The 27594-nt window shown below is 40.7% G+C and overlaps 1 protein-coding gene across 6 annotated transcripts in view; it reads left to right on the forward strand.

Moving 5' to 3' along the window:
- Positions 1-27594, forward strand: part of MAP3K13 (mitogen-activated protein kinase kinase kinase 13) — a 160451-nt gene that overhangs the window by 121959 nt on the left and 10898 nt on the right. For all 6 annotated transcript variants that reach the window (XM_061166747.1, XM_061166746.1, XM_061166752.1 and 3 more), the window contains 8 exons: positions 4566-4757; positions 7294-7452; positions 10059-10217; positions 10803-10911; positions 19130-19239; positions 20000-20116; positions 21199-21336; positions 24922-25708. In XM_061166747.1, the coding sequence (XP_061022730.1) occupies positions 4566-4757; positions 7294-7452; positions 10059-10217; positions 10803-10911; positions 19130-19239; positions 20000-20116; positions 21199-21336; positions 24922-25708 (1771 nt within the window). The remainder of the gene's footprint in view (positions 1-4565; positions 4758-7293; positions 7453-10058; positions 10218-10802; positions 10912-19129; positions 19240-19999; positions 20117-21198; positions 21337-24921; positions 25709-27594) is intronic.

The following is a 27594-nucleotide window of genomic DNA, read 5'->3' on the forward strand; positions in this document are numbered from 1 at the left end:
TGGCTTTCTAAATCTAATAATAGAATTTGTGATTATAGTAAATCAAATGATACATTTATTTCACAAAGTGGTTGTTTTCAAGAGAGTGTGAACATATCTTTCTAGTTTAGACCCTTATTTTCATGATGTTGACAGGGATCCTCAGAAGTAAATTTGTGGAAGGCACCAGATTTGGTAGTGCCAAGAGAATATGTGCTTTATGGGCTTTCCTTATAGCTCAGCTGGTAAAGAATTTGCCTGCAATGCAGGAGACCTGGGTTCGATCTCTGGGTTGGGAAGATCCCCTGGAGAAGGGAAAGGCTACCCACTCCAGTATTCTGGCCTGAAGAATTCCGTGGACTGTATAGTCCATGGGGTCGCAAAGAGTCAGACATGACTGAGCAACTTTCACTTCACTTCACTTTCAAGAGGATATGTGTGATCTCTTCTGTCTGTACCTTTCCCTTGAGCTCCTTCTCTTACCAGCGTTGAAAATTTTGTCCTTGGCTTGAACAAATGAATGATGTGCGGCTTAAGAGGGAAAAAGGTGAAGAATGGGAAAGAAAACCTTTAGGAAGGATGAAAGATTAGAAATTGGAGCCTCTTGGTATATTTTTATATAATATATATTGAGTTTATATATAGGAAAATAATATGACCAATGAAGTTTTAGCTAAAAAGTGGACTAACTTACAAATTCCCCTTCCCTAACCTTGGAGGGACTTCTTCCAGCCCCCCAAGAGGGATCCTTTCCTTAAGAAAACTCTCCTTATAAAGTTAAACATGTCATGCAACAATTTCTAATTGGAATTGTATCCCCAAAGTAAGGAATAAAACTCTTGGGTACAGGTTTTGTAAAATAGATTTAGGTGTGTGTTAAGGTTGAATTTTGATTCCCAAACAACACCCCTTATGGAAAGGGAAAGAAGTATGAAAAGAAGCTGTATCAACTGGGATACTAAATGGAGTCTTTGGATTCATTTCCTTGTAGAAGGAACATCCCTGCAGAGTACATGGAGAGAACATCAGTTGCTGTAGTGATTCTATTATTGGTTGCCCTAGGAGGGCCAGGAGGGTGTGAGACTAAAACAAAATACTATAGAGACCAATTATAATCCTTCCCGAGATGATGTTTCACAAGACAATGGGTGGATTGTTTTTAAGGCAGACAGACTGTCAGAAACTCCCTTCTTTCCTTCATTTTACCTCACTGAGAGGATCATCATTATAGTATGGTATACCCTCATAATGGACTTCCCTGGTGGCTCAGACGGTAAAGCGTCTGTCTACAATGCGGGAGACCGGGGTTCGATCCCTGGGTCGGGAAGATCCCCTGGAGAAGGCAGTGGCACCCCACTCCAGTACTCTTGCCTGGAAAATCCCATGGACGGAAGAGCCTGGTAGGCTGCAGCCCATGGGGTCGCTAGGAGCTGGACACGATTAAGCAACTTCACTTTCTTTTTCACTTTCACTTTCATACCCTCATAAGTGGAAGGAAGAGCCTTTTACTTAACTAAATTTTAAGCTTAAATCACTGGGTTTGAGACATAGAATATTCTATGATGAGCTTGGCTTTTTGACCTCCTGAAGTGAACTAGGCTGTGAGTCTCAGGGCTCTCTAGCAGGATGTCGTGGACCACTGAAGGTAGAAATGTGTCCTCAGAAGGCGAGTGTGAGAAGCTGGATTTTTTCTTCTTTTCTTTTGTTTCTTCCTTTTTACTCAGAGTCTTTTCCCCACCTTACCCTCTGACCCTCCTACCTGCATGTACAGTTTTCAGCATCGTGGATAAGGATTGCTTTGTTGGTGTCCAACTCTTTAGGCTGAAGATGCTTGAGAGGTCTTTACCTCTACATGGGAAACAATAGTGAGACTGTGTCCCTGGCCCATCACACCAGGCTCTTGAGGCATTGTGCAGTGTTGTGTTTGCAGCCATCTGTGCCATTGTGTCGCCTGGCCAGTGAATCACTCAGGAGCGTCTGGAAGATATGAAAGCATGATTAGATGTTAGTACATCTCTCTGGATACTGATTTCTGTACTTTCAGCTTCTTTTGAAGTTAGTAGAAGCCATGCACAGAAGGGAAGTGCAAGAAAAGAATACAATATTCTCTTTTTCTTCTAATTTTTTAAGCAATCTTTTAAGAAAACCCAACCTGCCTGTTCCTAATGGAATTGGGTGCCAAAGGGAAGAAAGGTAGCAATTAGAAGTGATTATAAAGCTGTTATTTATAGCTACTAAGAAGCCTTGTCATAGTACAGGGCTGATGGAATGATTGCTTCTCATTTGTCAGTCAAGAAAGATGAAAAGTATATAGAATATCACTATTAGACAATGTTTGTCTGACAAGCTAAACATAGTTGAACAGGATGCTGAGTAGTTTCAAACAAATATTTGCTTTGTTATTCTTAAGCACATTACATTATGTCTGCCCTTACTCATCATTTCTCTGTAGTAAAAATCTAAATTGTCTATTTGTAGTTGCTGTATACTTGTGCTCCACTGAGGTTTCCTGAAAGTCAAGTAACAGAAACTTGAAAAAAAATTTTCTTTAAAAATCAAGATGAGCGTCTTCTTTGGTGGGCCAGTGGTTAAGAATCCGCCTGCCAATGCAGGGAACATGGTCAGAGGAGATCCCACATGTTATGGGGCAACTAAGCCTGTGCACCACAACTACTAAGCCTGCGGTCTAGAACTCGTGCTCTGCAAGAAGAGAAGCCACACTGCAAGGAAGCGCCCACCCACAGCAACTAGAGAAAGCCCAGATGCAACAAGGAAGATCCAGTGCAGCCAAAAATAATAAATAATTTTTTTAATCAAGATAAGAATTCTGGGGGGCTTAGAAAATGATAGGAAAGTAACAGAGATAGCTTTGTGGCATTTGACAGCTTTGTGGCATCAAGACAGGGAAAATGAAAACTAATTATACTTCTTCATAATCTGCCATTGTTTTAAGACTTTCACAAGCCACTGCTTCTAAATTCTTTTACCACTTATGGCAACCTAAGAGAGAGGACATGAATTGGTAGCTGGTTGAGGACTTTAGCTGGGAGTCTTGTAGGTAGAATAATGATATTCTTTTGGAGGAGGGCATAAGACACAGAGAATTGCTCATGGTAATTTTTCTTATCTTTTCTTTTTTTCAGAACAAAACTGTGAAGTAAAATTAATATGATTTTCCCGCTTTTATAAGATAATAGTATTAATATAAGAATCCCCAATATGCTTGTCTATACAGACTTTAACAAACTTTAAGAAAGGAGGCAATGTAGTGTAGTGAGTGGAAAGCACATGGCCTTTGAAGTTAGATAGACTGGATTCACATCCGAGCTCTGTCAAGTGTTAGCTGTTTGATCTAGGACAAGTCAGTTTTCCTCTCTAAGCCTTAACCTATAGAAATGGAAAAGATAGTATCTATTGTACAATGATTTGGGGCAGATTAAATAAGGCAGTTAACTAACAAGTAAGCATACCTGACACATAGAAGATGTTCTTTTGTGTTGTTATGCTTCCTCCTACCCCTTGCTTCTGCACCTGTTTGTGCAAAGGCTTTATCAGCAAAAAACATTCAGGTGAAGTTAAGAAATTTTGTCAAGAACCTGCTGTGAACTTCTAAGCCATGTGGTAGAAAGAAAAGAACTTGAAGACCTTTTCCTTCAAGGAGCTGATAATCTGTGGAGGGAGAGAAAAACAGTATATAAAAAATTAATTGTAGCATAGGAAATTAGAGAAGAGAAAGATTTTTTTAGACTGGAATAATCAGGAAAGTCTTCATAGAAGATGTAGGAATTAATGAAAATGGAAGCTGCATAGGTACATAATAGAATGTGTGACATTTTTATTCTAAACAGAAATGTTTTTCAGATACTTATAAGACAGAAAATTGATTTTTTTGGTATTCAGTCTAATTACCTTAAATTTGGATAATTTAAAATTCAACAAATTTAATGGTAAAAATAGAAATATTTTACTTGAATTCTCTCTGTACATTATATGTAAAACTTCCATTTAATTTTTAAGGGAAGATACTTAAACTTTTCTTAATCTAAAAGAACAGTGTCCAGCCTACACAAGTCTCAGAGAAAGATGCTCTTTGTTTTAGAATGACATGGTGCCACAGAAAAAGCACCGATACAGCATAGCATATAGATACCTGAGGGCTTCCCAGGTGGCACAGCAGTAAAGAATCAGTGCAAGAGACGCAGGTTCAGTTCCTGAATCAGGAAGATCCCTTGGAGAAGGAAATGGCAGCCCACTCCAGTGTCCTTGCCTGGGAAATCCCATGGACAGAGGAGCCTGGCAGGCTTTAGCCCGTGCAAAAGAGTTGGACACAACTTAGCGACTGAACAACAATAGATATCTGAAGTGAACAAAACAAACTAAAATTGTCTATGTGCTAACAAAGAACCATGTAGACTACATGGACTCAAATGGTAATTTAAGAATCGGGATTATATGCATTTTATAAATAATTTGGATAGAAAACCTGTCTTCATTAAATTTATTAAATATTTTTAAAGTATAAATATGTATACATGTATGTTTATGTGATCTGTGTATTCATGTATATGTCTGTGTTTTCTTGAAAGGGGTGTTTGTACTCAGGCCCCATGTTACTGTATCATCATGGAATACTGTGCCCACGGACAACTCTATGAGGTTTTGCGAGCTGGCAGGAAAATCACACCTCGATTGCTAGTAGACTGGTCCACGGGAATTGCAAGTGGAATGAATTATTTGCACCTTCATAAAATTATTCATCGTGATCTCAAATCACCTAAGTGAGTTCCAGAACTAACTTTTCAGTCATTTTATTTTATTGTTTTGAAATATGGAATTTTATCAATCATAATGAAGCTTTTAGACTATTTTCAGTGCAGTTTAAATAAGCGGAGTAGATATCTCTATTTGCGTATTTTGGAGATTGCTATTAACCTCCTTACTTACCTATATGGCAGATATGTCCAGGTACCTGCATGGTTTTCTCTTTTTTGTTGCTTTGTAATTGTACAGCTATGAAACAAAATACATTACTAACCAAAGAATTCACTTTCCATCATCTCAGATAATGAATGTCAGACTTTCCCACTGGAAGACTTGTTTTCCTAATGTGTTTCCCCTAGAAAACCAATTTTCCGAAACTGAGTTTCAGAAATATATACAACAGAATAAAAATGGATTAAAAAATAAACCAGAGGTGAAGAGAAAGTAAAAACATTAACTAAAGCTTGTCCACAAAATGTATGCCATAAGCTTCTGTACTGTCACTAGAAGTGGATTACGAATTTGGCTTTGAGCTTCCTAGAATCTAAGCAAAGAAGTAAACAAGCAAAGTTCCACAGTGTCCATTAAACAATATAAACTGGTTATTTAAGAGAAGCAGAGCTGTATCTAATAATCTTTGTTTTCAGAATGATTCTTTGGTTCCCAATAACCACTTTAAGAGAAATGCTTACTCAAGTTTCCCAAAATGCATGAAGCAAGGAAAGAAATTGATTAAATAGTACATTTCAATGTGGCTCCTATTTTTATACATTATTTTCATTATTTTCCATCACAGTTTTGTTTAGAGAAGCAGAAGAGAATCTTTTCCCAAAACAGTTTTGCATAGTGCTTTCATGATTTACAACATTTGAAAATATCTGCTTTAATTTTGGCCCAAAAATGTATGGAAGAGATATAATAATTATCATTATTCTTATTTTATGTAAGATAATCTAGAGCTCAGAGCCCAAAGTCATGAAGGTAGTACTTGAACCCAGAACTTAGACCACAGACCACTGCATCCTCCCTCATCCTGATAAAATGAGGGAGTCCTGCCTCTCCTCCGTGGGAGATACAAATCTGTCCTTGATTGTCAACTGCAAAGCAGCTCCAATTTATCACTGTTCTCAACAATGTTTATTACAGTCCTTAGCTCACTAAAAACCTTCTCCTTGCATTCCTTACACAAAAACTTTATTATAGTGTTCATTCCTTCTGTTCACATTTTTAACACAATCTGTTGTTTCTGTCATCCACTGCATACATATAAAGCGCACAAGATACCTTGCCGAAGACCTCTTTGAATGGCCTCCTTCTTATTCAGCTTGTTCTCCTTAAGAATTATTTTAGGGAATTCTCTGGCTCTTCAGTGGTTAGGACTCAGCACTTTCACTGCTATGGCCCAGGTTCAAGCTGTGTGGATTGCCGCTCCCCCCCAAAAAAAAGACTTATTGTTAAAATGATTTCTCTATATTGGTAAGCCTGTGAATCCCTAACTCCTTAACATTCTAATGTTCTAAACAGGTTATTTTAAGTGAATTCAAGCAGTGTGTGAGGGTGCTAGCACTCTGGATTTGACTGGTACTAGATTATACTCAGGCTAGCAAAATCAGTTTGCCCCAGGTCACATCCCCCAGGTCAGATCACTATTATAACAAGTGAAATATGTAACAAATTATATAAATAAAAAATTATAACAAGTAAAATATTCTACACATAACTTCTGTAAAATCTGAGCTTAAATTTATTCCTGCTTTTTCGTAGCAATATTAACAGAATCCCAGCATACTTACTAGCCTTCTATATTAATGAATCCTGTGTGTCATGGTTCCATGCATGATTTTAGTTGGCCATTATTTAAACAGTGTTTTAAAAGAAGTGTTTTTCCCATTGGGTTGTCTGAGACTGGCAAGGATGACAATCAATGTTTATTGAGATGGGTGCTTTACATAGCTTATCTCATTTAATTCAAATGAAAATTTTTTATGAGACCATTAACTACAGACTCATAATGCCTTATCCAAAACTCCTGAAGTCAAATGATTTCAGAAAGGTAGCATAGGGCATTACATTACATCCCCAGCAAAGTCTGGGGCAACACCCTATAATCATACACATTCATAAATCCATGGCAAAGCCTTTGAGAGTTGCACAAAGTGGGATAAGTAAATTGAGTTTGCTTTATACATATGAGAAAATATTTATAAACCATTTTCAGAGATGTTTGAATTGTGAATAAGATACCGTGACCTGAATTGTCTCCATCTTACAGATGAGAAAACTGGCTTAGAAAAATTAAGTAATTGGCAAAGGTCACACAGTTAGCAAATGGTGGAGGCAGGATAAAACCAGGTGTAGCAAGCCCAGTATGCTGTGCTGCTCACAAGTATAAATGATGCTGCTCCTCGTGGGTAGCTAAGGCCCCAGTAGCACTGGAACTAGAGAGCTGAGTTCTGCAACGTAGGAGGCAGGAAACAAAATCTTCAGTTGCCAGTTAGTCATGATTTTCATTAGTACTAACGATCTGAATGCTTTCTTTCTTTCTTTTTAAAGTGTTTTAGTGACGCACACAGATGCAGTAAAAATTTCAGATTTTGGTACATCTAAGGAACTCAGTGATAAGAGTACCAAGATGTCCTTCGCTGGCACTGTTGCCTGGATGGCACCAGAAGTGATACGGAATGAACCAGTCTCTGAAAAAGTCGATATATGGTGAGTGGTGCCATCTGTCCCAACCAAAATGCCTGTTCCCACCTTCACCCTATAAGCACTTTCCTCTTTCAACACTTCTACTCACCCAAAATACTCTAATATTACTCAGTTCTAGTTGATTTCAGTCTCATGTAATCCGAGGTACTACCCAGTGTGATGACACTTGGTAAGAAGGATTGGGAGAGGAGGAATTGGGGTGAGTATCCACTCAGTAAATCATCAGTTTTGGGGGACCATCAAGAGAGTATGCTGAACTTTCTAGAAAACTAAAAGTTTACTTCAAATAGCCGTTTAGTATAAAAGTCTTTCTGAAATATATTGTATAATTCTTTCCTTCTTGAATAAAACATGGTAAACGAAGTTTACCTATTCTCAGACCATCATCAGGTATATTAGTGATGTACTTTGCTGTGATACAGTTATATGCTTTGAGGTATACAGGGCTATTTGCCCTTTTATGTAACAGTCCTGATAGACTATGCTTTTTTGGGGGGTGGGGAGAGGTTTTCATCTTTATTTTCTTTTCCTCTGAGGTTCCAAATCTCTGCTATCAACAGTATATTTTCCTGTACTTTCTATTCTTTCATTCTTAAAATTGGCAACTAGTAACTTTTAGACTTTAAACCAAAATAATAGCCTATATTAAGAACTGGACATGGAACAGACTGGTTTCAAATAAGAAAAGGAGTACGTCAAGTCTGTATATTGTCACCCTGCTTATTTAACTTATATGCAGAGTACATCATGAGAAACGCTGGGCTGGAAGAAGCACAAGCTGGAATCAAGATTGCCGGGAGAAATATCAATAACCTCAGATATGCAGATGACACCACCCTTATGGCAGAAAGTGAAGAGGAACTAAAAAGCCTCTTGATGAAAGTGAACGAGGAGAGTGAAAAAGTTGGCTTAAAGCTCAACATTCAGAAAACTAAGATCATGGCATCTGGTTCCATCACTTCATGGGAAATAGATGGGGAAACAGTCGAGACAGTGTCAGACTTTATTTTGGGGGGCTCCAAAATCACTACAAATGGTGATTGCAGCCATGAAATGAAAAGATGCTTACTCCTTGGAAGGAAAGTTATGACTAACCTAGATAGCATATTTAAAAGCAGAGACATTACTTTATCAACAAAGGTCCGTCTAGTCAAGGCTGTGGTTTTTCCAGTAGTCATGAATGGATTTGAGAGTTGGATGGTGAAGAAGGCTGAGTGCCAAAGAATTGATGCTTTTGAACTGTGGTGTTGGAGAAGACTCTTGAGAGTCCCTCAGACTGCAAGGAGATCCAACCAGTCCATCCTAAAGATCAGTCCTGGGTGTTCATTGGAAGGACTGATGTTGAAGCTGAAACTCCAATACTTTGGCCACCTCATGTGAAGAGTTGACTCATTGGAAAAGACCCTGATGCTGGGAAGGATTGGGGGCAGGAGGAGAAGGGGATGACAGAGGATGAGATGGCTGGATGGCATCACCAACTCGATTGACATGGATTTGGGTAGACTCCGGGAGTTGGTGATGGACAGGGAGGCCTGGTGGGCTGCGGTTCATGGGGTCACAAAGAGTCAGACACGACTGAGTGACTGAACTGAACTGATAATTTTAAAGTAAATAAGATAAAGTAGAAATGTGAGATCATTTGTAATTTGAGTAATTACTACCAAAGTGTCCTCATTAGGGATTACATCAATTTATGTTCCCAACAGAAATGTTTAAGAGAGTTTTTTCAGGCTCACCAAAAAATGTGTTCAACTTTGGGATCTTCTGCCAACCATATAGCTTAAAAAAAAAAAATGGTGTCTTAGGTGCAGTTTTAATTTGCATATCTCTTCTTATAAATAGGGTTGTAGTTTTTTCATATATTTACACACCCGTTTGTAATTTCTTATTTACACACTAATCCTTTACTAAGTTTTCTGATATTTTATTCTTATCAACTTATAAGAGTATTTCATATATTAAGGAAATTATTCTTCTGTGTATATGAATTACAGATACTTTTCACTTTTGTTGTTTTGCTTATGTTAGAGGGTTTTTCCATGTCAAGATTTTCTTTTAAGCAGTTTGATTTATCAGTCTCTCCTGTTATGACTTCTGGATTTCTTAATTAGAAAAGCTTTCACCACTCTTAAGATTTTTTTTTATTTCCATATGTTCTTTGAGAATTTTTAGGATTTCTCACATTTAAATCTTTGATGCATTTGGAATTTATCTTAGTGTAAGATAAAGTGTAGATTTAATTTTTTCCCCAGTTGTCCCAACAGTATTTATTGAATAACCAATTTTTCCCTACTGGTTTAAGATGTAACGTCCATCATGTATTCAATTCCTTTATGTATTTGGTCTATTTCTAGATTTCTGTTCCTTTCCATTACCTTAGCTGATTATTCATCACCACTGTTAATTACTGAAACGTTGTAGTATGTTTTAATATCTGATAATATTTGTTACCCTTCATTAATTTTCTTTTTTAGAGTTTTCCTGGCTGTTTCTGTTTTTTCTATAGCAATATTAGAGTTTTATGTTTTTGATTGAAAATTACTAAATAACTAAAATACAAATCAGTCTTTCCGAAATGTCTTCTGTGCTTGTTCCTGGGGCTGCTATAGGTCTTTTGGAGTGGTGCTTTGGGAGCTGCTCACAGGGGAGATTCCGTACAAAGATGTAGACTCTTCAGCCATTATTTGGGGTGTTGGAAGCAATAGCCTACACCTTCCAGTTCCTTCCACTTGCCCTGATGGATTCAAAATCCTTATGAAGCAGACATGGTAAGAAATATGTTTCTCCCAACATTCTCTTCTACCTTCTTCCTCAAAACTATATATAAAACTTCTCTAAACCATATTTAAAACAGCAGGGACGTCTCTAACATGTATTTGGAATGAATAACCTAACTTTGTGTAAAGTCTAGGAGCCTTGGAATTTGAGAACTTTGTATTAACATACCAGTTCTACCCTTTTCTATCTGTGTAATTTGTAGCATGTCATCCAAGTAGCAATTTTCTCACTTGTGAAATGGGGATAGTATGATTAATTAAAAATTATAAATAAAGAATTTGGTCTGATATCTTGAAGCAGTAGGCCTTAGTAAATGATAGCTATCACCACTTTGCCAGTCCTCAGGGATCATTATTATCAAACAGATTCTAGAGATTTCTAGTTTGTCATTAGAGCCATCTCATAATTACATTTTCCTTTTGTTTTTCAGTACATCAAAACTGCCTGAGATATAGCCACACATGGAGTCAGAAATGTTTTTTTTTTTTTTGTAAAGTAGAATAAAATGTTTACCCTCCTGGATACAACTTCTGAAATGCACAAGCTGTTTTGTTTTTTTTTTTTTTAACTTTTAGGCAGAGTAAACCTCGCAACCGACCTTCTTTTCGGCAGACACTCATGCATTTGGACATCGCATCTGCAGATGTACTTGCCACCCCACAAGAAACTTACTTCAAGTCTCAGGTAAGTCTGGAAACTCTTCCAGGTCCTGCTAAACAAACAGGGAACTCTCAATGAGAAGCAGTAGCTCCTAGAAGAGGGCATTTTGATTCTTAGAACAATTACATAACTCGACTCATTGTGAAACAATAATGATGATTATTATAAACGTCACACGTACAACTTTGGAGTTTTTTTTAACATTTTGGAGTTTTGGAGGGTTTTTAAGCACTTAACATATGTGAATTCTCTTATTTGAAAATACCTTGTATTAAAATATCATCTTCATAGTGGGTTCTGGTGAAATTGTTGGAGAAAAAAGAGGAAAAGAAGATATGAAAATTGTAGTGTACATGCATTTGAATTAAAATTATTGCTAACTTTCATGAAAGTATTGCTTTCCTTAAAGTTAGAAAAGCTAAAGTAAAGAGGAGGAAAGTTAAAGCCCAGAGCGATTCTGTGATAGAATTAGGCCCAGGAGAACCTTTTCTCTAACCTTTTCACTTAGTAGCACCAAATAAAGTATAATTTAATGTATCTGTTAGCCTTTACTGCAAAACGTATGGCTTAACACAGTACGCTATTATTGAGCTCATGATTCCGTGGGTTGGTTATTTGTGCTGGGTGGTTCCTCAGCTGGCCTTGCCTAGGCTCACTCACATGTCTGCAGTCAGTTGCCAGATCTCCTGGGAGGCTGGCTGGTTCCAGATGGCCTCATTCACTAGTCCCACCTTGGCTGGCTGTTAACTCAAGCACCTCAGTTTTCCTCCATGTGGCCCTTCATCCTTCAACAGGCAAACGTGGGCTTGTTCACATGGTTTTCTCAAGGTAACAAATGCAGCAGGAGAGCAAGCCCCAGTGCACAGGTGATTTTCTAGCCTGGGTGCATTGTAGTTGCCAGTGTCTCATTGGCCAGTGCAAGTCACAGGCTAACCCAGATTGAGAAATAGACTTCACCTCCTGATAGTTGCATTAGTGATAAGTGTGTGACCATTAAATAAGAATACTATAAATGGCATAAGGGCCAGTGGTCTACCACTGTCTATTTGGATAGGGAGTTGTGGGGCGAAATCTTTATATGTGAGGTCCTTACCTCTCCCAGACCCAGGCTACGGCAATAGGAGTAAAATAGGATGAAAACAGGAGGAAACTATGACTTCTGAAATAAATGTGATGATCTTAAATTATAGCTTTATGCTTGTAGAATTTAACTATAGTATTGTCCAATTTTTTCTCGAATAGTTTCGTCTCACTTTCTAAAATAAATTTTTGCAAAATGAATTCCATCTCTACATTAACTTCCACTATCATTTCAAAAGATTCATTATCAGGGAAGACATTTTGTTACCAATTAGTGTCTCTATCTACTTCTGATAGCCCCCAACTCCACTGGGTGATGCATTTACCTACCAGGAAAGTGTGCTTTGAAAGCAAACTGGACTGGGAGGGGCATCATCACTGGGAGTTAAAAAAGGCCCAAATATGCTTTATTAACTGGCTTAACCAGAGGCTTGGGGCATATGCTTCTCTGGTGTCTGAGAAGCAGAGAGATACTCCACCCATCAGATATTGGGAATATCTTAACTTAAGGCTCAAGGTTTTCTAAGGAATAATAAATCAGAGACTTTTCCTCTGTTTCCCAAAGTTCTAACATATTCTCTGTGACCACAAACTTAGCTCTCCCCACACCATGTCTTTGAATAGTCTGGCTTGTCCCTAGAGTTTTTTAGTGTTTCTGAGGAATTATTATGTAAGTAAAGTATTTGATTTTAGAGAAAATGAGAGGATAACTTCATGACATTTCCTATGTTCTTTGATACTCATTCAGGTAAATTCCCTTAGAACTATTAAAACTATTACCTACCTATACAAATACATGTATGTATTGGTTACTGGATTAGATATCTTTCAAATATTTCCTTATGTTAAGAAAAAGACTTAAGCCCTTTGTGGAACGAAAGAGAATAATAATGAGTGTGTGTGTTTGTGTTAGTTGCTCAGTTCTGTCTGACTCTTTGTGACCCCATGGTCTGTAGCCTACCAGGCTCTTCTGTCCATGGAATTCTCCAAGCAAGAATACTGGAGTGGGTAGCCATTCCCTTCTCCAGGGTATCTTCCCAACCCAGGAATTGAACCCAGGTCTCCCACATGGCAGAGTGATTCTTTACCATCTGAGCCACCAGGGAAGCCCATAATAATGAGTACTCTCTAGAAAATTTTTCAGACTTTAGGATACAGTATCAATCACAGCTTTGTTTCCTTTACAAGAAAACTCTATGTACCATAATTTTGAAAAGCAATTTTCATGAGAGTACTAAATCACAAGTCATTGACAGTACGACTGTACGTATTGGGAAAACATCAAATTCTAAACAGACTTTACTTGTGTGCTCTCAGAATATCTCTTCTGAAGCCAGGGCCACACTTTCTAAGTACCCAACATATGTATAACACTGTGTAGTACCCACAGTCGGTATCCTCACTTGTATAAACTCACTTTTATTAATCTATGCAGCATTAAAATTGAACTTAGAGAAGGTTCTGTTAGAGCAAGAATTTGAAAAGAGAGGAAGGGGAGAAGGAATGGAAAGGAAAAACAGTGCATAGGACATGTTTTAATATTCATAAATTCTACCACCTTTTTCTCCCAGTGTAAAATTTTCCCTCTCTTTAAATAGTTCAAAATACCCTTGCCAGTTCCTAGAATTTTTCAGTTATTTACAAGCTGATTTGCTAGGGTGTGAAATTCAGACCATCTCTGGCTAATGATAATAAAGTATTTATGAACTAATGAGGGAGGTACTGGGAAAAGTAACAGATTTTGAGCATAAATCCCTGTCCTGTGACCTTGGATAAGTCATTAAACTTCCATAAACCTCAGCTAACTCATCTAAACAGTGAAGATAACCATGTTTTCCCTTCCTTGTGGAGTTTTGATGATGAGCAGATAAGATAATAAACATGCAAGTGCACATAAACTGTAGAGAGTTGTTTGATTGCAAGATATTATTATTCATCCCCCACAAAGCTATAAAGATTAAGCCTTCTTTGAGGTTGTATGTTCTGGATGCTTTTTCTGATGAACTCCTGAGATGGATAAGAATGGCAACTAGGGAGCTCCTATTAATTGTGTTTTGACAAATTATCCTCCCACGATGGGCAAGAACTAGTTTTTTAGCACATAGTTTTGCTTATTGATAGCCCTCTTGTACCTGAGGCCTTGCCTCCTACCTGCTGCCAGAATTCTCTCTGTATCAGTCATCAACCAATAGTTGTTTAGCTGCTGGTCACCACCTTCCCCCCAAACTATCAGTCAAGGGTGCTGCCAAGAACCCAGCTGATGTCTTCCTGAGAGAACATGCTTCATCTGTTTCTCATCAACAGCACTTGTATAAAGAAGCAGCATATATAGAACAGATGAACAAAGCAACCAATTTCAGTACAATATTAGATTCTGCCAAAGATATTGCTTCATTCCTGGACAATAAGCCATTTCTCCGAGTAGACAATTATTGCTCCTGGTGTTCAATTACATTTGATAGACGTCTTTAGAGGACATTTTAGCCTGGTCCCAGATCCCAGCTGCTAGGTGCATCTTGTGTCCTGCTTCCGAGCTCTTCTACAGCCCTCTGTCTTTGCACCATTTTGAGTGCCACTGTTTTTGTTGTTGTTCAGTCACTAAGTCATGTCTGACTCTTTGTGACCCCATGGACTGCAGCGCACCAGGCTTCCCTGTCCTTCACTATCTCTCAGAGTTTGCTCAAATTTATGTCCAGTGATGCTATCTAACCATTTCATCCTCTGCCACCCTCTTCTTTGCCTTCTTTCCCAGCAGGGTCTTTTCTAATAGGTTGACTCTTCACATCAGGTGGCCAGAGTATTGGAGCTTCAGCATCAGTCCTTCCAATGAATATTCAGGGTTGATTTTCTTTAGGTTTGAGTGGTTTGATCTCCTTGCTACCCAAGGGACTCTCAAGAGTCTTCCCAGCTCCCCAATTTGAAGGCATCAATTCTTCTGCGCTCAGCCTCCTTTATGATCCAACTCTCACATCCATACATGACTACTAGAAAAACCATAGCTTTGACTATATGGACCTTTGTTCGCAAAGTGATGTCTCTGCTTTTTAATATGCTCCCTAGGTTTGTCATAGTTTTTCTTCCAAGGAGCAACTGTAATGTCGTGACTACCCAGTGCCACTGTGACCTCCCAGAAACTCCGGGGCTGCGAGTTGCAGAGACAGATAGCTCATTAGAGGGATAGACTGTTCTGCCTTAAGAGTGATTTAATCATGAGCAAGTAGGTCCTAGAAACAGGCTGGTGCTCACCTAGGGAGGCAGCAAGGAGGACTCATGCACTCATCAAGAGTTAAGATCTTTCTGACTCAGAATCTAAGATTTCCTACTACTTATAGCCCCTCAACATCCTGCTTCTTCATTTCTCATAACTAAGCTTCTTTTTTTCTTTACTTTATAAAAATCATGGTAAAAGATATTATAAAATTTGCTATTTTAACAATTTTAAAATGTACAATTCAGTGGCAGAAATCACATTCCAGTGTTATAAAACTATCACCATTTTCTATTTTCAAAATTTCTCGTTACCTCATTAAGCAGTAACTTCTCACTCTCTACTCCCTACAGCCCCTGGAAATCTCTGTTCTGCTTTCTGTCTCTATGAATTTGCCTACTCTAGATATTTCATTGAAGTAGAATCATATGATAGTTGTCTTTCTTTGGTTTGTTTCATTTAGCATGTCTTCAAGGCTCATCTATGTTGTAGCGTGTGACAAATTCATCCCTTCATTCATTCAATACTATTCATGACTGAGTATTCTGTTGTATGGATATCATCTATCTTATTTATCTATTCATATATTAATTCAACTTCATTTTGACACCTGTTATGAGAGAGAAGAGGAGCAAGTTATGGGTACAAGAGCTTCAGTGAACTGATTAAATAACTGAGAAGACAAAAACTTGATAAATGTTGCAGCCTTCCCCAGGCCTTACCTGTGATATGAAGAGGATTCCATTCATGATAATAACCCAAATTTCACTGTATTTTTCCCTTACCTGCCTACTGGACTTATGTACCTTGTGAAACACTCCCTACTCTCTCCCTCCACTCTACATGTAATTTGGGGGAATCCCCAGTAAAGAGGGGGGGATCTCAGATAGCCTCGTATTAATGTCTCCCCTCCTTTCCTTGTGGCTTCCCTGGTGGCTCAGACTGTAAAGAATCCGTCTGCTATGCAGGAGATCTGGGTTCGAATCCGTCTGCTATGCAGGAGATCTGGGTTCGACCGCTGGGTCAGGAAGATCCTCTGGAGGAGGAAATGGAAACCCACTCCAGTATTCTTGTCTGGAGAATCCCATGGACAGAGGAGCCTGGTGGGCTACAGTCCGTGGGATCACAAAGAGTCAGACACGACTGAGCAACTAACACACACGTACTTTCCACTGACTCTGGCTAGAACAGCAATCTTCCACCTAGCATCTGCTGAGTGTTGCTTTATTGGTTAGTATTGTTTTCTGCTGAGAGACTGTAGTCCCCAGCTGGCATCTATGGCATGCTGCCTTATCCTTAAGGAACTGCCATCACCCACCAGGAGCTGCTATTTTTTTGCAGTAACTAAAGCCGTGGGTTTCTCCAGATTTCAAACTTGCACATTGTTGTGCTCATGCAATGAACTGGTCCTTTCCCTGTTGAGTTACATTTTGTTACAGGTCACATAATAGCGCTAGTTATGGCCCAAGGTTTTGTTGGTATTTTAGTGAAACAGTGGGAAATGCCTCTCCACTCCTATGTTGATGACTGTTATAGGTCAGAGGCACACAGGACTCCTCCTTCCCTGGTGTTTTCTCTCAGAGACTCCTTAATCTCTGTGCAAACTGACTTCAGCCTGCCCACCACCATTTCTTAGATATGCCCAGACATCTCTAAATTGCAGATTAAGTGCAAATTGGAACTCCTATTACATAAAGATTCTAAGTATATGTGATGGAACTCCAAAATTAACATCTACCTGTAACACAATACCTTTGAGGAAAACACATTATTATTAATCAGTACTTGGTATTTTCCCACAAAGGGAACTTCTTTTGGGGAAATCTGCTTTAATAAGTTTCAATCTTGAGAGGATTGTCTTTTAAGTTTCACATTCCATGAGCCAGGTGTCTGGAGGTTTATTTCCTCTAGAATTTAAAAAACCTGATCTGTGATATCTGATTCCTCACCACTAGAGGGAGATATTCTTGGTCCCTGTTAAAGTGTCAGGATCCACTGACATGATTTTCACAAAAGAGGTTGCTTTAAGACCCACCCTTGGCCCCCTCCCTTATCTGCTTTAGGTCTGACCACCCTTGATTATCAGTCTTTGGCCTCTTAAAACTCACATACTCTTGCTCTTTGTGACTTTAATCTGATGGCTGAGAGAACAGCATTACCTGGGCTCGACCAAACCTGTGTTTACTGCTTGGATGCTACTTAGCAACTAAACCACCACCATCACCACTGTTAAAGACTTGCCAAACAATAGGCAGCACATTCTAGATCTTGGCTTTTTGATGACATTGCTTGGCAGATTTGGTGCCAGAAAATCAACTGACAGAAATCGCTTCCCAATGGTCAGTCAACATGTGTATGTGTATATATATATATATATATATATATATATATATATATATATATATGAAAATCTAACATATTATAAACAGATAAGCAGAATGAACACTTTCTAAATAATTGTAATATAATTTCTTCTATAAAAATAAATGAGAAACAGCAAATCTGGGGAGAAAGCTTCTCTAATTTCACAATTACTTAAGTATAACTTCTTCCAGGGTCTAGAGAGATCATTTTTTAACATGAATCTTAAAAGGATAGAAGAGCTGTGGAAGACAACACAGTTAGAAACATTTAGTTACATATTTAGCCTTCACTGGAAATTATTTTAAGTTATCTCATTAGCTTCTTGGAATAGTAGTGTATATATAATTTGAGGAAGGTTCTCCTTTAGCTGTTTTTCTAGAAATGGTCTGTAGACTATATTCCTGCAGAGATTTTCCTTCCTCCTAAAATTTAGATGAAATTAGTCTGAAACACCATGCCTTATGGAAAAGTCCAGTGTCCTTTTTAATACTTTTGTGAACTTCTGGGAGATTTATAATTACATGGACATTTTGGCTCTGCTTTCTAGACCCCCATCCCTGCCATCTTTTGGTTGTTACTTTATCTTTGTCCTGTCATTGACCCAAAGATGCAGTTCAGTACCTTACTTTATTTTTTTTTTAAAAAGCAAAACCAAATAAATACACTCATCCAAAGTCAAGGTGAATGTCAGCGGCTTTACCAAAGATTTAGGAAATTGGAAGAGGCTTACATTTTGAACAACTCAAATCACATATTAGATACCCATTGCTCTCCTAAATTTTTTTCCAGACTACTAAATTCTTTGACCATGCTCTTTCTCCTCCTTCCCTCTTTTCTTTCTCACTCCCAAATTCCTATATGCATGCATGCATGTTCAGTCACTTAAGTCATGTCCAACTCTTTGCAGCCCCATGGACTGTAAGCCCTCCAGACTCCTCTGTCCGTGGGATTCTCCAGGCAAGAATACTGGAGTGAGTTGCCATGCCCTCCTCCAGGGGATCTTCCCAACTCAGGGATCAAACCCACATCTCTTAACATCTCCTACATTAGCAGGCAGGTTCTTTATCACTAGCGCCACCTGAGAAGCCCACAGATTCCTGTATAAGTCCCCATATTTTTATCCCCTTCTGTTGTTCATGCCTCTTGGATCTTCTATACTAAATATTTTCTCAAGATATTTTTGTAAACAAAGCCCAGGAGGAATTCTGGTCCATTGTAAAAATGTTCATATTCTGACACATGCTTGTACCATATGGCTATCAGAACTGTTCTTTCTAGCCAGGCTTTCTCCACCACAATCTTGACTTAAATCTGAGCTGCTTTATTCCAGAGATGATGGCTAGCATGCCAGCTATAATGTTTCTTGGGGCCAAGACAGCATCGAGTATTGGACTAAACACAGAAAATAGGGTGAAGACTTGGGTAGGGTGTGCAGATACATTAATGTGAGATAGTTTACTATTGCACATCTATAAGGCTCTTCGGTATAATCATATGGGGTGGGTGGGGGGAAGTCTTATACAGGGTCCTATGGTTATATCAAGGATTAAAACTCCTGGAGTTAACAAAACCTAATTTGTCCTCCCCTAGGCTGAATGGAGAGAAGAAGTGAAAAAGCACTTTGAGAAGATCAAGAGTGAAGGAACCTGTATCCACCGATTAGATGAAGAACTTATTCGAAGGCGCAGAGAAGAGCTCAGGTCAGCCGACCTCTCCTACTTCCCTTCTTCTTATTCTCAGGTCTTCAGATATTTAATAGGAACCCTTGCAGTGAATCATTTCATCTCCTACACACCTGTCACCTCTGCTGGTTATTGTTATTTTCTTTAAAAGTTGCCCTGAAAGTCGGTCCTTCTTTGTATCATGTATCACTTTTTTACTGTCTCCCTGCACCTCTGTTATCTTCCTTTATCTCTGCAACACAGATCCCTGGAGCAATGCTATTTGTTTATTCAGTTGCTGCCCTAGGTAACATGAAAGATCAGAAATTTATAAGAGGTAGTCTCTGACCCCAAGATGCTTATAATCTATTAAGGGATAGAACACAGATAACCACTAGATTAGATAAGATCTATACCATGGATAAGTAAAAATGAGGGATTATCGTTTTAGCTTTAACTACATATTTTCCTTAACATGTAGCATATTCTTATTAAGATATTGCCAAACAGTGCATGGACAAAGGCTATAAATTATACATAAATTGCACTCAGATTTTACCTCCTGGCTATTCTGTATGAGTGGATATGGCCCTTAACAATCAACTAAGTGGCAAACTTGGACTTCTCATCTCCCACTCCACCTTGTCTGAGTCACTGCATCAGACACACGAGCCTTAAATTTAGAGGGCCCTTGGGCAAGTGCTTTTAAGATAAACCATCCTGTTCTTATTTCATTAGAGCTGACCCTGGCTCTCCCCCACATTGATTAGCTTCACTGCTCTTGTGTTTTCTTTGATAGGCATGCTTTGGATATTCGTGAGCACTATGAGAGGAAACTTGAGCGGGCTAATAATTTGTACATGGAACTGAGTGCCATCATGCTGCAGCTAGAGATGCGGGAGAAGGAGCTCATCAAGTACGTACCTGGACCACTGTTTGTTCTGATTGATTTGGGTCTATCAGTCGGCCAAGATGTAATACTCGTCCAGGTTCAGTCAGTTCAGTTCAGTTCAGTCGCTCAGTCGTGTCCAACTCTTTGTGACCCCATGAATCACAGCACGCCAGGCCTCCCTGTTCCCGGAGCTTACTCAAACTCATGTCCATCAGGTTGGTGATGCCATCCAGCCATCTCATCCTCTGTCGTCCCCTTCTCCTCCTGCCCCCAATCCCTCCCAGCATCAGGGTCTTTTCCAATGAGTCAACTCTTTGCATGAGGTGGCCAAAGTATTGGAGTTTCAGCTTCAGCATCAGTCCTTCCAATGAACACCCAGGACTGATCTCCTTTAGGATGGACTGGTTGTCCAGGTTACTGCTACTCAAAACTGGTGACTGTGTTATTCATCCACCCAACATTGCTTGGGGGATGTTCCAGGCACAGGTCCCTGCCCTGGTGGGGCTCAATTTGAGTGGAGCTGGTTCTAGGGGACCGTGCACTTTGCAGTTTCAACCTGCCTAGTGGCTCAGGGAAGGGGGCTCTTCATTTCAGGAGGAGCTTGGTGTGGATGAGTGGGAGCTTACCATCCCCTAGGGAAGAAAAGCAACTGCTGCAAACAGTTCAGTGTTTTCCTGAAAATGGCAAGAAACTCTGGGGTCCTGACTAATAGCAGCTCCTGAAAATAAGTAGGACTTCAACCTTTGCTTGGTATCTCATAAGGCGTGTCAGGGGAAGGGAAGGTTGGCCTCCGAGTCCCATCTGCAAGCTGAAGAAAAAAAATGAAGTCAGGTTAGTCTGAATTTAGTTTTGTTTTTTCTTCCTTTTAACCTGAAGAGCAGCCTTATTATTCAGATAACCTATATCTGTTAAGTGTGGCCAGACTCTGTGGGTGGAGTAAACCTGTGAAAACATTCTGCCCACCTTTTCTGTCTGGGGTGACTGGTGGTGGTGGTTTAGTCACCAAGTCGTGTCCGACTCTTGTGACCCCATGGACTGGAGCCTGCCAGGCTTCTCCAGGATTCTCCAGGCAAGACTGAGATGTGGCCTCTTCTTTCATTCTTCAGGCGTGAGCAGGCCGTGGAGAAGAAGTATCCTGGGACCTACAAACGACATCCTGTCCGTCCAATAATCCACCCCAATGCCATGGAGAAGCTCATGAAGAGGAAAGGCATGCCTCACAGACCTGGGATGCAGGCCAAGCGGTGAGCATCTATACTGACACTATTCAGATAAGTGGGGAAATATTCCCCTAAAATACATTATCAGATGATGGTGAGTGTGGCCACATGGCATTGCCTCTGGATACAGAGTAGGGAAGTGGGAGAGAGTGTGTCCTGGACTCCCGGAATCCAGTTATCACTTTCTAAGGCATCAATATTTATTAACTTAGCATGGAACAGTGAAGAGAAGTGAAGTGGGGGCCAGACTCCCCCAGGAAGGGTGCTGTCCCGGGAGCTTCAGTGGCAGTGACCCTTCCAGGGGCCTGGAGTGGACGGGTGGCTCGTCCACGCCTCCCGCCCCGGGTGTGACAGCGGGGCCAGGGCCCGGAGGATGACTGCGCCTCCATCCATCCAGACTCTGCCATCAGTCCTAACTGTGCCTTACTTGCCTTCCCCCAGCTGCTCCACAGGCGAGCACAGGGCCTGGGGCAGAGGGTCACCACAGAGGAGGCTAAGGGGCCCGCCTGGCTCCTCACTGCCACGACGGGGCAACCTCTTTACCACATCGAGTTTGTTGGGTAAACTATTAAAACAGCTTGCTTTCACAAGAAAAAAAAAAAAGAAGTGGGGGCCAGACAGGCCTGGATTCAAATCCTATTAGAAGCTGTATGATTTGGAATATGTCGGTTGATCTCTCTCAATGCCATGGGTAAAATGGTGTACTTTCCTTTTCTTTTCTTGACCCCCTAGTGCACAGAATTGAGTTTTCTAAAATATGCATCATGGGTCTGTGTATGTCCCACTTTTATTTATTCATTTAGTTAGTTCCTTTTAATAATGTAATAAGTGCCTGTAAATCCACCACCAAGACAAAAGAAGGCACTTTGATAATTACCTATATCCAATCATCTAGTTCCCCTCATCCCACTCCTGTGTGGAACTTTTGTGAAGTTTAAATAAGACAGTGTGTGAAATCACCTAGGAAACCACAGTTGTTAAAAAAAAAAAAGTTTTTAAAATTTTTTCAAGATGCCCTTTCCCCTAATTAAAACACATTTTCCTTGCTAGTTTAATGTTAGAATGCTCTTCTAGTCAGTTTTTTAAGTCACTCTCTGCTAGAGGAATTCCTCCCAATGAATGGAGTGGTGACCCAATCCTAAATTAATGAAAAAGAAAGAACTGTGCCTTAATCTGGGTGTAAACCTATCAGTGAGATTGGGATAAATGCAGTAAGAATAAAGGTAGTGAGAAAATCCAAACCAAGCAGGTGTTTTAAGACTTTCAGAACAGTGACCATCCCAGCACAGCCTGACTAATATGAATCTAAACCACTGAGGGATAACTACATGGATTAATCCCAGCTTTGCTTTTACTTACCACGCCTGACCATCTTCTGGTAAGCTCTAGAGAAATTGTTTTCAGTTGGCACCTAGCAAACACCACCAGGAATCCCACCACCTCCCTTCTTTTGGTATAGAACTAGGCACAGCCTTCACCTGCTGGCTCTTCTCTGCAGTCTGCCAACAGCTAAAACACCAAGCACTTTGGGAGAAAGTAGTGCTGTTTCATTTTTCACAGTATGAGCTCGTGTTTACTTTTATTTCAGCTGTGAGAAACGTGTTTGAAAGTTTGACAGCACCAGTAGATGCTTAGTCGATGAGCTACACTTGTCTAGAAAGGCAACTCAGAGTGGGTACTAGAGCTGCAGAGAGTTCTATTGATTGCATTTTGAAGGATTTATGTTTCAGATTATTTGGACAGTCCAGAGATTATCAAGTCAGCAGGCCAGTGCCCTCTGAGGCGATCAGAGAGGAGAAACCATCCACTATCTTTTAGCCTCAGTTTGTGTTTAGTTAGGGACAGAAAAAGATGAACAATGATGGATCCACCAAGCCCATCACAATTGAGTATAGTCTAATAAGATAGTTTAAATGCCTCGTAACATGAAGAAGCTTGGAATGGGGAGAGAACTGTTCCTTGGCGTCCAAAGACTTGGCTTCAAGCTGTGAGTTCTACCATTTCCTAGCTTTGTGATGGACACAAGCCAACTAATCTCTCTGATCCCTCAATGCTCTCATCTGTAAAATGGGTATTGCAATAGTAGGAAGGTGGTATTTTGTATATTGTGAAGTGCTTTGTAAACTTTGAAGTGCTGTATCAGTGTTATTCTGTGATTTTGCACTGCCAGGTTGAGCAGCCTTCACCTGTCTTAGGACACTTTCACCTAAGTTCTCTATTAGTTCCTGCCATAACCAGTTACTGCATAAATATTGATAGATGCCCTCACTGGGCCTTGGAGGGCTCTCTTTCCTCAGTAGAGAGCCCCAGAATCTCCCCAGATGCTGTCTGTGGCACAGGTTGGCCAACTGACCACAGGGCTGTGAATCTGAGACAGGAAGGTGTTGATAACCCCACAGTACCCTATCTACCTCATCATATGCTGGTGACACCTGGAACTTCTGTACTAAGACAAGTCTTTAGCTGAACTTCTCCTGGAAGAGAAGAAAAAACCATCTCCTACTGCCTGATGCCTACTGATTTGCTGTGAGGCCTTGTTCTTCAAAATGTGGTCCTCAATTGAGATCATCTGAAAGCATGTTAGAAAGGCAGGCTTTGAGGTCCCATCCCAGACCTATGCAGTCATTTTAACAAGCTCCCAGGTGATCTGTACATACCTTCAGGCTGTACTCTGACTGTCCAACAAGCCAGACTGGCAATTAGGAGAGACTGTTCGTCTAGATTCTACCAGTAATGAGCTGTGAGACCAGGAGCCAATATGGTCAGGGTTTGGGTTCCTCATCACATAGGATGAAGGCAGGACTGCACCTGCAGTTTCCCTGAAAGGTCTGGGACCCCCTGGGGCCTGAATAGAGGTGTCTTTGAGACCGCTGTGAGGGGAGAGAGGATGAGGAGACAGAGCCTTGTAGGGGGTGGCAGGGGCTTCTGCTTTCCTACCTCTCTTCAGCTGTTCTGGGTTTGGGTTTTTTAAGGTGAAATTGACATATACCATTATATTAATTTCAGGTGCATGGCATAATGATTCAACATATGTGTATATTGCAAAATGATCACCACAATAAGTTCAGTTAACATCCATTACCATACATAGTTACAAATTTTTTTCTTGTGATGAGAACTTTTAAGATTTATTCTCCTGTGCATGCATACTTGCATGCTAAATCGCTTCAGTTGTGTCCAACTCTTTGTGACCCTGTGGACTATAGCCCACCAGTAGATCCTCTGTCCATGGGATTCCTCAGGCAAGAATACTGCAGTGGGTTGCCATGCCTTCCTCCAGGATATTTTCCCTACCCAGGAATCAAACCCACATCTCCTGCATTGGCAGGTAGGTTCTTTACCACTAACATCACCTGGGAAGCCCCATTTACTGTTAGCAACTTTCAAATACACAACAGAGTATTGTTAACCTCGGTTACCACACTGTTACATCCCATGACTTATTTGTATCATAATTGGAAGTTGGTATTTTTTGATCCCCTTCATCCATATCGCCCACCCCCTAAGTCCCATCACCCCACCTCTGGCAACCATCAGACCTGGGATACATTTCCTCAAACTTGAATGACTTTTCATATATTTAAAACCAAACCTGTTCTTTCCTAACAGGCCAGATCTGTTGAGATCTGAAGGCATCCCCAGTGTGGAAGTGGCTCCCACGGCATCCCCTTTATCCGGAAGTCCCAAACTGTCCTCCTCCAGCAGCAAGAGCCGATATCGGAGCAAACCACGCCACCGACGCGGGAACAGCCGAGGCAGCCACAGTGACTTTGCGGCCATCTTGAAAAACCAGCCAGCCCAGGAGGATTCACCCCATCCCACTTCCCTCCACCAAGCTGAGCCCCAGTATCCTTCTCCCCAGCACCATAATCCTCTGCAGCAGCAATACCAGCAGCCCCCACCTGCCGTGTCGCAGAGTCACCATCCCAGGCTCAACATGCACGGACAGGACATTGCCACCTGCGCCAACAACCTGAGGTACTTTGGCCCCGCAGCAGCCCTGCGGAGCCCACTCAGCAGCCACGCTCAGAGACAGATGCCTGGCTCTAGCCCTGACCTCATCTCCACGGCCATGGCGGCAGATTGTTGGAGAAGCTCTGAGCCTGACAAGGGCCAGGCTGGCCCCTGGGGCTGTTGTCAGGCTGACCCCTATGACCCCTGCCTCCAGTGCAGGCCAGAACAGCATGGGTCCCTAGATGTCCCCTTGGCCGAACCGGTGGGGAGGAGCCCCAACCTTTTCAAGCCACCAGCACACAATCCCCTCTCAGAAAATGCCCAGGGTTCTAGGAAAATGGAAGAAAATGAATTCAGCGGTTGTCGGTCTGCATCATCCCTTGGCGCCTCTCATCACATCACTCCCCCAGTGCTACCTCGCAAAACAAGGCCACTTCAGAAGGTAAGGTATGATGACACACAGCAGCGGTGTGTCACTGCCTTTGAGGAATGCTGAAGCCTGTCACATGCTATGTGTTATAGAATGTATATAGAAAGTATGCATTGTGTAAAAGGATGAGATGACAAAAGCACAAATAGCAGTATTTTTGCTTTTAATACTTTCCACACTGCCTAGGTGATAGACTAAAGAATACAACTCCTGAATCAGGGCAATGATTCAAGTACATATAATTTATAAGTAGAAAAATAACTGTATATTAGGGCTACGTAATCAAAATAGGTTGGAATCCACTATCCTCGCCTAGTCCTAAGGACGTTGCAAGAAGGAAGGATCCCATTATAAAACAGATTTGGGAAACAAAACCATATCTTTCCTTCCCTCTTGGAGATTCCTAAGTACACGTTTAACAAATCCTAGGCTTTGAGAAATCGTGCAGTAACCTCCTTTAAGCCAGCATTTCCCTCACCTATTTGACCATACTGCCTTTAAAAATAACATTTATTCATCCCCCATGGAACTCACTTTCTTCCCAGTATATTTTAGAAAAACATCACCTTCATTATTAACCATCAAGACCCAGCCAGTTCTCAGTCACTGAAACCTATTCCTTTCCTCCTCACCCACTGGCTGTCTGTGGTTTATTAGCTGGGAGGCCGACTAACTCTCCTACCTTATGTAAGAGCACAAGCTTGGTAGTCAGACAGACCTGAGTTCAAAGCCAGGCTCTTCCACTTAGTACCTTTCTGAGCATCGGTTTCTAATCTATAAAACGGGGCTAGTATTGGACCCTGCCTCACTGACTGATGTGAAGATTAAATGAGTTAATACGTAAAGAATTTAGAATCTGGCATACAGCAACATTCCAAAAATATGAGCTCATCTTGCTAATGAGTTAAAAATAACACTATATATGAGAAGTGTTTAGCACACAGAAAACACCCACCCAGTTCTAACCGTCGTTTCACATCATCTTCATTCATCGGGAGTTCTGTTGAAGAAAGGAAAGTGTCTGAAACTCAAATGAGCGTGTTTTGGTCAACTAGACATTTCCTAGGAAAGAAGCTGAAGCTGAGGGCCACTGTCTCAGCTTTGAGACAGTGCTTCTTCCTCCACACACAATGCTGCTACTTACTGAGGATTCCCAGGGATACATCGTGTTTCAGGTAGTGCAGTGGATTTGGGCTAATTCATTCTCTGCAGCTCTGACCCCTATGGCTAGTAACATATATTTTGGTAGCATCTTTATTGAGATATAATTCACTTACCATACAGTTCTCTCATTTAAAGTGTACAACTCAGTTCTTTCTATTCAGAGTTGTGCCGCTATCAGCACAACTGATTTTAGAATCTTTTCATCACCCCCAGAAGAAACCATCAGCCCACACTCCCCAGTCCACTCCCAAGTAACATGTATCTTTGAACTATCCTGGTGCTATTTTGAGGCATCTGTGGATCTGCAGGTCACGGAACACACCGCTCACACATTTGGCCTCCCTAGAACCACGCTCCCACAGGGCAGCTCAACCTCTCTCTGCTGAGATCTGCTCCCAGGAGTGCTCTAGGGGGACCTGCTTGTCTTCACAGGCAGAATAACTCCATCCCTGTCTTTCCTATTCAAAACGCATATCAGGAGACAAATGGATAAAAGTGATAGATTATTAGAACAGACTTTAAAAATAAATTATCCGTCCAACTTCCCTGATGGTCCAGTGGTTAAGACTTAGCCTTCCCACACAGGCGGTGCAGGTTTGATCCCCGGTCAGGGAGTTATGATCCTGCATGCCTCATGGCCAAAAAAATGAAACATAAACAACAGAAGCAATTGTGTAACAAATTATGCTCAATTTTTGGTACAGTTATTTGGACCCACTTTACTCACCTCCCAA

The sequence above is a fragment of the Dama dama genome, chromosome 19 (assembly GCF_033118175.1).
Source record: "Dama dama isolate Ldn47 chromosome 19, ASM3311817v1, whole genome shotgun sequence".
NCBI lineage: Eukaryota > Metazoa > Chordata > Mammalia > Artiodactyla > Cervidae > Dama > Dama dama.